Source organism: Arctopsyche grandis, chromosome 10 (assembly GCF_051622035.1).
Source record: "Arctopsyche grandis isolate Sample6627 chromosome 10, ASM5162203v2, whole genome shotgun sequence".
Classification (NCBI taxonomy): domain Eukaryota; kingdom Metazoa; phylum Arthropoda; class Insecta; order Trichoptera; family Hydropsychidae; genus Arctopsyche; species Arctopsyche grandis.
Genome location: NC_135364.1, coordinates 25508446 through 25523651, shown reverse-complemented (window position 1 = coordinate 25523651; position 15206 = coordinate 25508446). Strand labels below are relative to the sequence as shown.

At 36.0% G+C, this 15206-nt stretch overlaps 1 protein-coding gene across 1 annotated transcript in view; it reads right to left on the bottom strand.

Annotated features, from left to right (window-relative positions):
* Positions 1 to 2293: 2293 nt before the first annotated feature.
* The window catches only part of dsf (nuclear receptor dissatisfaction), a 49516-nt gene continuing 36603 nt past the window's right edge, over positions 2294 to 15206 (bottom strand). The window contains exons 4-8 of the mRNA XM_077439325.1: positions 6950 to 7296; positions 6735 to 6845; positions 2778 to 3017; positions 2626 to 2707; positions 2294 to 2553 (exon numbers count right to left, since the gene is read on the bottom strand). Coding sequence (XP_077295451.1) covers positions 2294 to 2553; positions 2626 to 2707; positions 2778 to 3017; positions 6735 to 6845; positions 6950 to 7296 — 1040 coding nt within the window. The remainder of the gene's footprint in view (positions 2554 to 2625; positions 2708 to 2777; positions 3018 to 6734; positions 6846 to 6949; positions 7297 to 15206) is intronic.

Below are 15206 nucleotides of genomic sequence, written 5' to 3'. Positions count from 1 at the left end.
TATATATATATATATATATATATATATATATATATATATATATATATAAATATTTTTTTTTTTTTCTTTTTACAAAATGTACATTTTTTCCCACATAAGGTTTTCAGTAAATCAGAAATTTAAAGACTTGTAAAAAGAGCGAAGTGAAATATAAAAGAGGTTTGTAAAAAGGACATTCTGGAAGAAAATATGGCGTACCTAAAATTCTTGTGTATATAAGCCCACTTTAGAGGTCACTGAAGTCAACCAATAAAGCCCTCTACATGAGGTCACCACTCCCCCAACGAATACAGTCTGAGAGACCGTTTCGTTGGAGAACGAGACGGTTGCCCAGCAATATAGCACTAGAGCAACCGCACATCACTGTTCTATTAAAAAAAACGCAATATACATACTTGTGTATTTAGAATTTTAAAATTCTTCATGTGTTCTTCTTGGATTTAATCTATCATACTTCATTTTTCACATTCATATTGAATCGTCATGATTTCGGAGTGGATAAATGCAAGAAATTTTCAATTTCAAAATAAAAATGATGCATTTTGATAATTTCATTGATGGATTTATAGGACAGGTGGTTATGTTTCGACCGTTTCCCAGCCTATGGAAACTTTCAGTTGTGTTTTAAGAGGATCTTTATTAATATTTAGTGGATACAAGTGTTATTGTATGTACGGTGAAGGAGATACATAGTTGCTCGACTTCGTAGGAGTGGGCAGGCTGAACTCCAAAGGGCTCACTGGCATCTGAGGCTGATGCACTAGTTTCTATCCTGGTTAGTTGGGTAATGCCTAGCTTGGCTCGTGAGATCATGCTGTTGAAAATTCCTACGAGCTCGAGGTTGTTTGTTGCTTAGCTGTATTGTGATATCATGCTCTCGGGGGTTCCTATGGACTCGAGGTTGTTTATATGGAGCGTGTTGGTGGTGTTTTTGCCCTTTTGTGAACGAAGATATTTCGGGCAAGGTTGGCTCTGCATGCTTGTACACGATGGTGCTTTTAAACGTGATATTTTAAGTAGAAAAATATGAGATCATCGACCTCGATTCGAGGTGGTACAAGCTGTGCTTTTATACTTACAGACTTATTATTTTTTGATTTTAATAATTAGTAGATATAGCCGAGTTTGTAAATAAAATTTTGAACGTTTTTGGACTTCATATATTATATTTTATTTTGGGAACATTAATAAATATTTGTATTTGTTAAATATTTACAATTGTTATTAATATTTTAATAATTTCATACATAGGATGGATATGCACAATATTTAAAGATATAATTTTTTTTTTTAAATATTCATATGTACCAGTTTAATATGTTTATTTATCTAATTGAATAATTGTTAGATTCAATAACCAAAGTTTTCAGATTACATATATATTATTTACACTTATGATTAGTATAAATTGTTTGAAATACACCGTTAAATTAATAAATTATTCTAATAATAATTTTTCACAATCCATTTAAAATTATTACATATTTCGCAACTATGACTCGAGTTTTCAAGTTAACTTTAAGGGGCTTTCACACAACACAATTTTAATGGTATCAACTTGAGGATTGAACCTTCACATTTATACAAGTTCAATCGTCTTTGTCACTTGCGGTAAGTAAACTGCACGCGACCCATTGGCTTGACAACTTGAGTACGCTAAAATTTAATACTTTCACTTTCAACTTGAATCAAGTGCCAACTCCTCAATGCTAAAAATTTTCTATACACATATACAAATTTGATAATATGTATTAAAAGTAGAATATATGTATATTTATGTCTTTACATCGATGCGGTGCAAACGATTGAAAAGCGCCAGACAGACTGAACCACAGATTAACGACACCTGTACCTTATGCGTGCGCACTGCTGGCACTTACACTAAGTGAAATCTACCCGAAGTCCCAACATAACAGTCTACCCTGCATATGTTCTGTGCTTCTGATACTTTAGTTCCGAATTTTTCCTTATTAAATTATTAAAAACTCGCCAGAAAGATCCAACTCAGTTTTAATAATTACCATTTTAATAATTGCATCTGTGCACATCGAAAGGTTATCTTCATCTGATGTGCAATTTTTCATTCGTGAAGTCGAGAATTGCGTTTAAAGCAGCCATCCAGTTAATCTGTGGTTCAATCTGTCTGGCGCTTTTCGATCGTTTGCACCAAACCCCTTTACATATAACTAAAAGAAACATTGAAAATCGAATTTGTTAAAATAAAAACCTAAAATACATCTCGTTTTAATATTTTGATACAAAATAATGAAATCGAATATCTGGTTAGTGCTTTTTACGGTTGACCTGCATATTTCTCCATATGGTACATATCACCGAGCAGTCTGGCTATTGGTATATCACCAATGGTGTCTCTGAAGAAGAGCAACTCTACGGTAGGTGGCCTGACCGCTCTCAGAGAAGGTAGAAGAAGCAGCAGCCGACCAAACCTGGTTGGCTGACGAGGATGTCTCTGCCTTACATAGTCAGCCAGGATGCACTGTGCCTGATCTTGCAGCATCTCCACCGGCTGCACGTCGCACAAACCAGCCGTTTCTAATAATAAAAAAACCCACATTACAAAACCGCACTAATCAAATCACATTCTGAATATGCCATAGTACATACCTGGTGTGAAAAGAACTACTGCTTTCATGCATCCGCATTCACTTCCATCGGGTGATAGTTGTCTGAAGCGGCAAAGAATCTCCTGAAACATCAAAGTATCATGTTATCCTGCAACTAATAGATCTTAAAGATATGAATGAATCGAGTATTACTTGAATTGTTTTGATTTCCATGTCGGTGATTGCATCTCTGGGTAGACGGTCGCGTGCTTGGGGACAGGCCAGCAAAGCTCCCAGTTCCCAAGGTACCGACCATTGTGCTAGGTGAAGTAGGAATAGTTCTTTCCAGGATTCTTGCAAGAGTAACGTTTGATCTCTCCGTGATAGGGTTTGGAACGGGGCTAGGCAGCGGACCCAACGGACTGCCATGAACAGCAAACGGGCTGTAGTTTCCTATATAGTTAAATAGAAAATGGATTAGGATTAATTTACCAGAGGAAAAGCACTTTCTGTGCCAAAAATATGGATTAGGAACATAATGAAAATCAATCAACTGAATCAGCCATTGTTTTATTTAAACACTGTTTATATATTTTAGTTATGAAAAACAGCTTGTTTAAATAAAAAATCAGCAATTTTTTCTTCCAATTGTTTGGCTGTATTACTTTTGATTTAAATTAAAAACAAGAAAATAGTTTGTAAGTATAAATATGATATGTATTTAGAGCCCAATTTCATAATGAAAGATAGAAGAGGCCAATAAGATAATGTCAGTTAATGGATTGTCATTGCATGTCTACGATGGGTTTGGTGCAAACGATCGACAAGCGCCAGACAGACTGAACCACAGATTAACTGGATGGCTGCTTTAAACGCAATTGTCGACTTCACGAATGATAGATTGCACATCAGGTGACGAGTAACCTTTCGATGTGCACAGATGCAATTATTAAAATTGAGTTGGATCTTTCTGGCGAGTTTAATAAGGCAAAATTCAGAACTAAAGTATCAGAAGCACAGAACGTATACAGGGTAGGTATGTCGGTACTTCGAGTAGACTTCGCTTAGTGTAAGTGCGAGCAGTGCGCACGCATAAGGTACACGAGTCGTTAATATGTGGTTCAGTCTGTCTGGCGCTTGTCGATCGTTTGCACCGCATCGGTCTACGATATATCATAATGTTTTTTTAGGAATTGGGTGACTGGCGATTACTAAACCACAATAATGTGGTTAAAATAACTAGTATCGACGTTTACATCATCAACATCTGTTTGTTCACTCTCTCAATCATTTAATCACTATCATTATTTTTTACACACTTCATTTATTGCTTGAAATACGTTTTTTCACTTATCTGACCATAGTAATATCACCATGATCTAATTTGAAAAAAATATATATAATGAAACATTTCGTAAAATAGATAAAACGTTTATATAACAAAATTGACAGAATATCAAAACTTGTTTTAATCTTAATCGCAATCTTCACTTGATTGATTTAAATTCGCAACTATAAGATACTAGTGTTGTACCCGATGAAATATCATCGCATGGGTGTTGGCATATAAATTTTCAATAGATGGAGGTAAACGCTCAGAGACTTAGCACTGTCTATTTGCCTAGAGTAAACATTGGTAGCAAATAATACATATACATATATACGAGTATATAGAAACTTTTTTCTTTTGTTATTATATTCGTATAGGTTTTGTTGGAAGTGGCTAAGCTGTGTCGAATCGAAACTACTATTATAGTATGGCGAGCGTTATCTTACACAGACACACAGACAGCCGGATCAAGATTGTGATCGTGTGAAAATTTGATCTCGAAAATACGATAACTTAAAAAAAAGATTAATTTTTAAAAAAGATTAATTTCGTCTACCCATCTTCCCTGCGGTCTTCCTTTTACCCTTTTGCATTCTCTCGGGTACCATTCTGGCACTTCTTCTGTCCACCTTTCGTCCATTCTTCTAGCCCATTGCCGTTTCAATCTCTTTATTCTATTCACTATGTCCACTACCCTTCTCACCCACGTATTTCGCCTCCTGCCTTTCCTCATTATGCCGAGCATACACCGTTCCATACTTCTAGATCAGAGAGATGTAATAAGAATAGAGGGGCCCTTACGAATAAATAATTGTTGTCAATTTTACGCGGTACGTCTCTATAAATACGCTACATCGCACGGAATACAATCGGATCAATTTACTTATAAAAATGTATCCCATGTTGTTGTTTTTGAATGTATTGTGCAATTTTTACCGATGCTTGCCCATTTTGCGAGAAATATAAACAAACAGAGAAGTTTTTATCGGACATACGTCGAGCACCAAGCGTCAGATACGACTGATGCTAAAATTATTTAGGTTTGTCTATGGACAGAATGTTACTTGACAACAATATAACACCTAAAGCCACTTCTATTAATATTACATTTCTTTGTTCTAGATACGTATAAATAGTGACTTTCAATCATTAAATCATATTCTTACCATTTACCTCATCTTCAGATAGTTTCTGGAAAGGCAATGCGTATCTACACACGCTATAAGTTTATATAGCATGTAAGAGAGGATTTAATTCGTCAAGGGGCGACCAATGAGAACCTCCCCTTGCACAAGTCACAAAGTCTACCCTTCGAACGCGGGGTGTTGCCAACAAGTCAACCCTCCCATCGACCAATAGCAACGCTTCTGTCGCACTATATATTAAATATATACTCACACAAATATATACACTCATATTATTTACACTTTCAGGAAAAACACAACAACTTCTACGTACAATTCTATATTGGCCTAATATGTAGATTGAATAGCCACAACTACGAGTAGATATGTATAAGCGGGATAGTTATGGGCATAGGACTAATTGATGTTTTTGTTTAAGTTGATAATTTTTACTTTATCTATGTACGTAGTAACAATAGATGAAGTTTTGTGATCATGCGAAAATTCGAACTCGAGATTTTGACTGATTCGAACTCAGAATCGATTACTGATCACGTTTTCATGATCTAGAAAAAAATTGTGTGTGTGTGTGTGTGTGTCTGTGTATTTTGGGGATTTTTTGAACAATGTTAGTCCTATCGAACTGAATCTTGGTATCGGTTACTGAAATTCTTATCGACACGACGTAAATTTTTTTCAAATTTTTAAGTTGACTGGAAATGGTACCTCCCCTTATAGGTGTCTTCTTTTTTTTTAAGTTTTTGAATTCAATTATCTCCCAAACTGCTAACTGAATCGGACTGAAATTTTTTTACTTGTACTAAACATAATAATATTTATATCTTTATATTTTTTAAATATTTTTATCTGAACCGGAAGTAGTACTTTTACTTTAGACAATCGAGGCTTTTTATATTTTTCTCAGAAACCTTTTTGTTTATTGAACTAAAATTTCATACCTAGAAGTTTAAGCGTAATAGCAAGTTATGTATAAAATTTGGTAAGCATCCCTCAACCGGAAGTGGTAGTTTACTCGTGTTCGATTTTTCTCCCACTATTTTTTTCAACATGTGTGATCTTCACGAAAAAATTCAAGTATAATTCTTGTATCAATTTGATGAAAATAAAAAAAAATCATTAAATTTTATAAACCGGAAGTGGGATTTTTTCCTCTTAGAAATGTCAAAAATGTTGTGCCCACTACTCTGTCCGAACCCCTGAACGTATCAAGCTGAAAATTTATATTTGTACTATTTACATATGTATACACTAACTTAGAGCTGCTAAAGTTTTGGTCAGAATTCGTAAACCGGAAGTAGTATTTTTTATTAAAACAATATTTTATTATTTTTTTAGGTTTACGACATTGATGTATAATACACTAGATCCGCCCTCACGCTTTATACTAGTCTCCCTTTTGGCGCATGCAAAATACATGGCGCATGCAGTTTCTCTCAGTAGGTAGGTAGGTACCGCTGCGTCGTAGGGAAAAAACCTTTTTTTTTCCCAACTTCCCCGCTAGTTAAGCCCCCCGCACCCCTCAGTTGGTGAAGACAAGATCTCCGACCAAAATCACACGTCAGGGCCCATCTTTGTGTATTATATATCTATGGTTTACGACCATACATTTTCCTGAAGTAACTTAATATCTCTATGTTGAAATTATAAAAATGCCAATTGTTTACATTATAAATTTTGGAGTATGCCAAAAATTACCTGCAAAATTTCCCACGATGGTGCCAGCGAAAGAGGCAGAGGCGGAGCAGGAGGCCTCAGAGCTGCAGGATCACCCTGAAGCTGCAGCTGTCGAGCGCTCCACACCAGCTCCTGGGAATAACCGGCATCAAGCTACAATTCATTACACGCACCACATTACAATTTACTGTCAACGGATCTTCGAACGATCTTCGTAATCGTCTTCTGAGTCTGACCTGGCATTTTTCAGCTGACATGAGGATGTGCAGAAGCCCCGGTGGGGGGGCGAGGCCTCCCGGAGTCTGGAAGAACGGGGGCGGAGGCTCCATGGAGGCGCCTCCCAACGGACTCGCCGGGGGCGCAGACCCCGCGCTAGAGCCTCCCAAGCTCAGTGGTTTCAGTGGAGAAAACACCGATGTGGGGGAGACTTGCAGTTGAAATTTGGAATGACCCGCCGGTGACATTTTCATGGGGTCTTTGGGGGGCGCGTGCGAGGGATGATGGTGGCCGCCCATTCCTGGATGATTCATCAACGCCCCTGGATGCAGCTTGGGCTTGCGAGGTCCTCGCTCATGTTGAACTGCTGTTGGCATAAAAAAGGCCACATTTTATAATGTGAATGTTTCAATCGCTTGAAATTTACCTTTACCTTTTTACTCGTTTGAACTAATGGTTGATATTAATTTTTTAGGATTTTTTAAAATTTTATTTAAGAATCCGCATACACCAATATTGCTCTACAACAGTCTAGTTTGCATCAATATGGAGTATGCTTCGTTCATATGGTCTCCTTTTTATTATTATTACTAGCCTCTTATTAGTAAAGCCCGGATAACCAAGGTGCCGTGCCGTTCATTGTTCAAATGTTGTAAATGCAAATTACAAAGCATTTACAACAATTGAACAATGAGCGGCACCTTGGCTATCCGTACTCTACTTATTAGCTCACTTTCGATTTTTTCTTTCGACAAAATTTGGGTTCTTATCCGATCGTTTTTGCCATTTTGCTCGGTTTGGTCATTAATATATTTGGTAATCAAATCCACCATTACAATGGTGAAAAATAATCGTATATCATTAATTCATTACATACTTACTTATGCGGCTCAAGCCTCTTAGTAATATATAATATTTAATGACTTTACCTCATTTCTTTCGGCTGCCTTTATATTTTGGCCGCCTGTGTGCATTGCACAATTTTGTACATATGGCAGGCGCGGCCCTGGGGCTATTGACACATCTGTTTTGGCAGATATTAATTTTAATCTATTTAATACTCGGTTCACTAGATGTTCAAAACTTTTTTACCTACCAAATTTTAATAACAGTACTTCATTTAAAGGTACAATTGCCCGGATATACTGTCTTCATGATTGTATAGATCAGCTGTTCCCAACTTTTTTCGACTCACGCACCACTTGGTAGAATATTACGTTAAATTGCATGGTAAGGAATTGAAGACAAGGTAGACACCATGAATCTCTTTTGTTAAAAAAAAATGGTGAAAAAAAGCTATTTGCAGAGTCACAATTGTAATATACTCAAAGTTTAATATATTTATATACTATTTCGTCATACTTCTACATATTACTGATACATGGTTTTAGTAAAACACAAATTTACAAAGTACATATTACATAATATACTAGATGAACCCGGCATGCGTTTCAATGCCACAATAACGCGGTCAATTCCCGTTCCCGTTCCCGTTCCCGTTCCCGTTCCCGTTCCCGTTACCGTTCCCGTTACCGTTCCCGTTCCCGTTCCCGTTCCCGTTCTTGTTCCCGTTCCATAGACATTCAATTTTATATATATGTACATAGGTATAGATATATTTGCTGACGTGGGCCATCCGCTGTGTGTTTATGGTACAGCCCTGAATGGTCAGTACATTCGAGTGCGAGGTAGGCGTGGCGCGATTATTGTCACACTCACGGCGTGATGCGTTGAAGCTTTACTTTCGCGTCAGTAAAATCGTAATTACGAATATTATTTAGAGGTTTTTTCCCCGTTTTTTTTTCACAGTAATCTTCCCGGACATGCATTCAACAAAATCCTGAAGTTCCATCGTAACTTCAGGATACGTTGAAGTTACAATTACAATTACAGTTACAAGTTGAACAAATGAAAAGTTCCATCGTAATTTCAGGATTTGTTGAAGTTACAATTACAATTACAGTTACAAGTTGAACAAATGAAAAGTTCCATCGTAATCGGTTCAGTGGCTTAGGAGCCTATTCGAGACACACAGACAGACATTCATTTTTATATATACATATATATAGAATTTATTTTCTTGATTAAATCTCCTTACTAAATAAACTAAGTTGATGTTCGAGTTTTCCCGATTTTCCAACCGATTTCGCGCATCACCCACAGCAATTGTTTGCAGCTTAAAACTCGACACTTTAAATTCTTAATTAAATATTTATATTAATTCGCGAGATGTGGGGCACGCATGTATGTGTACCCCTCTGTAGTTTGACGTTTCAAAATCGGCTTATACGGCTCGCACACGTGGGAGCGCGTGCATTGTGTTTGCACGTGACGCATTCTCTTGCTATAGGGCTTTAACGGTCAACAACCAATTTATAAAAGCACTCGATGAAAACATTTAATGATTAAAACAAATCATTATTAAAAAACATTATTTATGAAGGAAATTTTCATACTCGTATGTGAAAGTATACACCTTTACGTATGAGCTCCGTACAAATTAGGACACATGGAGGCATACGAAGATACGGTGAGACTTTCAAAGACACGCTTTTTGGCCTTGGTGTATTATTTTTTTTCAATATTGATGAATTTTCGCAATAGTATACATACATGGGTAGATATTAAAAGACAGATTGGGTATATAAGATGCGTGCTCTCATGGCGAAACAAAGAAGTAATCAATGTCACTTGTCAGTTCGCCTCTCGGTTCGCACAACTGGCGTAACTCTCACCTAGTTTCACCCCCTAAACACCGTAAGGGGTGAGTTGAATTATCGGCGAGTTCAACCCCCCGCACGAATGGGGCATAATCGCACTTGAATAGTTCATGTTTTGTAACGTTTCAACTTGATACTGTTTATAGCGGACATTAACGGTACATTTGAAGCGAGAGGAATCGCTCGGGGAGCGATGCTTCTCAAAATCTTCGGTCGTTTTTTGTATATGTACATTCATTCATTGTCCTATTTATTTTGTTACAGGGACGAGTGGGAGATGGTATAATTTACAAACAATTTTGATGTTTATATTTTATTTCCCCAAAGAAGCAGTTTGTATTTACGAGAGCTATGCTGACATATTTTGAGATTCACGATACAAGTCTCGAATTATAATACAAATTAGTAGTTACAGTAGTAAGCTTATATTTATGTATTTAAATCACAAGTTACAAGTACTATCACAAGTTACTAGTCTCGAAATGCTACCACAAGTTACTAGTTTTGAAATGCTACCACAAGTGGGATTTAATACAATTTACATGAGCATTTATACAAAGTGATTAAGACATAAACAATATTGAGACAAGATTGAGTGGGTAAACATAAAGTAGTGATAATGATATTTGAGCGTAGTGTGAAAAATATAATTGCAGCCATAAAGTTGGACTTCAACATAGTTAAGATTAGATAATTAAAGGTTAAAGAGTATTGAGTAGAGGTAGGATAGTCACAGTGCTATCCATTGTTCCATTGTTGTAAAAAAGGTTCGGCAAACCTTTAACAATGCATTTACAACCTTTGAACAATACGCGGCTCCTTCTGGGTCCGGTGACTAGTATTGAGATACATATATCTAGAGGTCGGAATCTGAAGGGGCCGGAAACGTGCCGCCTATTGTTCCATTGTTGTAAATCCTTTGTAAAAAAGGTTCGGCAAACCTTTAACAATGCATTTACAATCTTTGAACAATAAACAGCCCCTTCAGATTCCGGGCTCTACATATATCACATAGCAATTTGAATAGTTTTGAACTAAGCCTTTTTAATGCTGACCAACGCCGATAGGCGTTGTATTTTGAGTATGCAATAAAAAGTAAACAAGAATACTACCCGTTGAGCCTTTCCAGGTAGCATTGAAAAAAATCTTGTCATTTATTTGTCAAAAGACCGGTTTTATTTGTATAAAGACTGGTGTTTCTGCTGTATTTCGAGAGGCTGAACAACACGAAATAAACAATTAATTAATTAATCCCTAGAGACATCTATGGATTTAGACTTGTACATAAATTTTTACATATTGTACACAAATCAAATTCAGATATTTGTGACATAGCGGGTAGGATGATTTTGATGGAGGAACCGTTAATGGAGGATGCCAATTTGATGGAGGAACCGTTTTAACAATGAAATCAGATAAATTGGCAAACTCTGATAGGAAACGATCGACTTGGAGACACAAATATCCAAGTCTGACCAACAGCATTAAATATTAGCACGGGAACGAGCCCGGTAAACTCTTGATGCTAAACATAAACGCAACCACCGAGCCACACTGCTGGCTAAAATACATACAAAAGTAGTGTTCTGCTCGACGAAAGAATTGTGTCTGTGTGTGTATGTGACTCGGCCTAACGTCGCACATGCCTGTCGTCAAATGACGCTCCACATACCCTCCTACGCCGCTTCCCCGCGTCTCGAATACTTCACTCTGATTGGGTGTGTGTCCACACGTCTGCCATATACCATACTGCCATACTACTGGCTAATTAGTGATGGTTTGCAATAAAATCCGGGTAGTAGTGTGTTGTTAGTATTACTCGTTGATTTTAAGTCATTGAGCTCCAGGTGCGTTCTTAATTCTTTCCGAATACTTCAGAATTGGGGAGGGTGGGGGTGGGTTGTTCAAGGGAGGACTTGATGTCCGACAGTTTGGTGCAAAGCGCGTAGTTCTCTCGGACTATATAGCTTTGTGAGGGCGAGCTCGCATAAATAATGTAACATAAACCCATTTGTGGGGCAACTAGCGTTCGAAACAAATTGAACACGTGGTCGTTTTCACTCGGATTCTGCATTGTAGGGGTGTCGAGGCGGGGATATTTTTGGCCTCGGGTTCGTTTTTTTTTAATTATAGATCAGAAAAAATGCCTTAGGTGGCTTAGCCGATACAAAACAGAATAACAACCATATTTATCAACAACGCGAGGGCGAACACAATCGAGCCATTGTGCCAGGCGCATAGGGAACGCGAACCATCGCTAAGTATATTATCGGCGATTATTCTAATGAAAATTGAATCAAAATAGAAGAAGGAATGCATTAAAATAAATAGACGTTACGATTGAATGATTTGCTATAAGTGTTCAATTCAAATATCGACTGTTAAAAGGTGACACCAAATTTTTTACTACGTACGTAGTAACAATAGATGAAGTTTTGTGAACATGTGAAAATTCGAACTCGAGATTTTGACTGATTCGAACTCAGAATCAATGACTGATCACGCTTTCATGATCTCGAAAAAATGTCTGTGTGTCAGTGTATTTTGAGGATTTTTTGGACACCGTTCGTCCTATCAAACTAAAACTTAGTAGTATCGGTTACTGAAATTCTTATCGATACGACGTAAATTTTTAAATTAATCGGAAATGGTACCTCCCCTTATAGGTGTCCTCTTTTTTTTTTTCAAGTTTTTGAATTCAATTATCTCCCAAACCGCTAACCGAATCAGACTGAATTTTTTACATATAATAGAAATTATAAATTTTATACCCTAATATTTTTATATGAACCGGAAGTAGTACTTTTATTCTAAATAATCGAAGTTTTTTATGTTATTCCCAGAAATCTTTTGGTTTATTGAATTGAAATTTAATATCTAGAAGTTAAAGCTTAATACCAAGTTATGAATAAAATTTGGTAAGCATCTGTCAATCGGAAGTGGCATTTTTTGTTCTTATTTCATAAATACATAATACAGATCTCAGGGTTGAAAATTTCATAGCCAAATTATCTTCCTTATATGTAGTGGTCGATATTCGTAATATTATTTGGTTCATTAGAAAACTTTGGTCTAATAATACGTGACGAATTTCTGCAATCCTTTGTTTCGTCAACTTTCCTGTCTTTTGGTTTGTGGTTGCGAGATCAACTGGTCAAGTAAAGCTATCAGTCGCCCATCTTGGTTCATCTGATTATGCAAAAATGGATGTAAAGACCCTTTCAGTATTAAGTCCTAATTCGGAAGTCCTAATTAGTAATTACAACAATGCTCGGTGATTGACTTGAATATTACAAACAACATTAAGAGGTCACAACATACTCCTCCCTATTGGTTTGTGTAGAATTTATACATAGTACTTGCAATAATTTGAAATGGACTATGAATTACAAATATAAAAATATTATCAAAAAAGAGTAGATGAAAAATTTTCCAATTGGTTGGACATAGCGATAATTAAAACAACAGGATCATTAACTAGTAATTCGAGAAAAAATAGCAATCATTATTAATGAATTAAGTACAATATATACAAACATATGTACATATTCATACACATTCATATAATAGGAAGACTCGGTATTTGATTTTTATATATGAAGCTGTAATTCAAAGACATACAGATCATCAGAAGATGGGAAATATATAGGCAAAAAAACCGAACCATTTTATTGATTATATTTGAGCTTATATAAATCATAAACAGAACAATTAACAATTTCCGATATAGTGGCGTCACAATCCATCTTTAGATCACAAGAATATCATGAAAAATATACTCATCCATTACAATTTATAAAAAACTAGCTAAATTACCCGGCGTTGCTCGGGCGAGTGAGAAGTGAGTCTTCGGTTCAAAGTTGGACTACCATAACATGGCATACCAAATTTTTCCATTCAAAATTGAAAACTGTAGATTTGCATATCGTGCAAACAAACAGGCAAACATTCATATCTACATATATGCATACATATATGTATGTATATATATATATATATATATATATATATATATATATATATATATATATATATATATATATAATATAAAGAAGTATGGAACGCTGTATGCTTGGCATAGCGAGGAGAGACAGAAAGCGGAACACGTGGGTGAGAAATATGACAAGGGTAGTGGACATAGTGGATAGAGTGAAGAGATTGAAATGGCAATGGGCGGGTCACGTAGCTAGGAGGATGGACGAAAGGTGGACAAAAGAAGTGCTTGAATGGTACCCGAGAGAAGGCAAAAGAGTAAAAGGAAGACCGCAAGGAAGATGGGTGAACGAAATTAGGAAAATGTGCGGAATGAGATGGATGAGTGTTGCGCAAAACAGAGACGAGTGGAAGCGTGTTGGAGAGGCCTTCATCCAGCAGTGGATGGCGAATGGCTGTAAATGATGATGATGATGATATATATATTAAGATACCTTTAATGAATTTTTAATAAAATATTTTATTATCCAAACCATTTCTTCTTCTAATTTAATATTTATAATTTTTTTATTAAATTATTATAATAACTTAAAAATTAAATATATTTTTTTTAATTAATTAATCTTATTTTATATTCAAATATTTCTCAAATATCAATATTTATGTATATATATATACACAATATTTTAATTAAATTTTTTTCTTTTTAAATACTAAAACTTTAAAATTAAATATTATTTTTTTTTAATTAATTAATCTTATTTTATATTCAAATATTTCTTCGTATAATAATTTTTTTTTACTAAAATCCAATAAAATGTTTCAAATAAATCTTTCAACTTTATAAAATTCAATAATCCTCTCAAACCGAAGGGGTGGGGAAGAAATTAAACCAAAAATTAAAAACAACCACTCATAGAAAGGCGTGATTTGAAGCGTTTCAAAGTCGCCGCGATAAAATCAACCCTTAAAGTGAACCGATCTACATAATACGGCGAAAGCGATCGCTTTCACGGGTACTTAAACATCCCTCTATCGAACCCCCCATCCCTTTGACTAATGCGCATAAAGGTTAAAATAAAAATACACACGCATACACACATCACACCACCGCCCCTTACCACCCACTCACAACCACCACCATAATCGTCACGGTTAACTGGAAATCCTGAAATGCGAAACGACAAATTTATGCACACGTATACGTGCATATGTATGTATGTATACTAAGCAAGTTTCCATTTTAAGATTTCGCTTAACCGAAGACGCAGGTTCTTAGACACTCCCCGGCGGGGATGAAAGGGGACGGGGTGGCGATGGGGGTGCGGTGGCTGGGATATATGCCTTAATGGTATCATGGTTTCTAAGGAAGCATATCTTATTCAGTGATTAGCGGAGTGCGAGGGTTCACATTGATACCTATATTATCTATAAGGGTTTGTATGTATGTATGTATGTATGTAGATACTTATGTAATGTGTGTGTGGATATATAATCGCTTTCATCTCGTGTGTGCTCCACCTAATCTGGCCTTGCCATGCCATCTCAACACCGTAGTAACTTCCTCGCCCGGAGATATATATATATATATATATATATATATATATATATATATATATATATA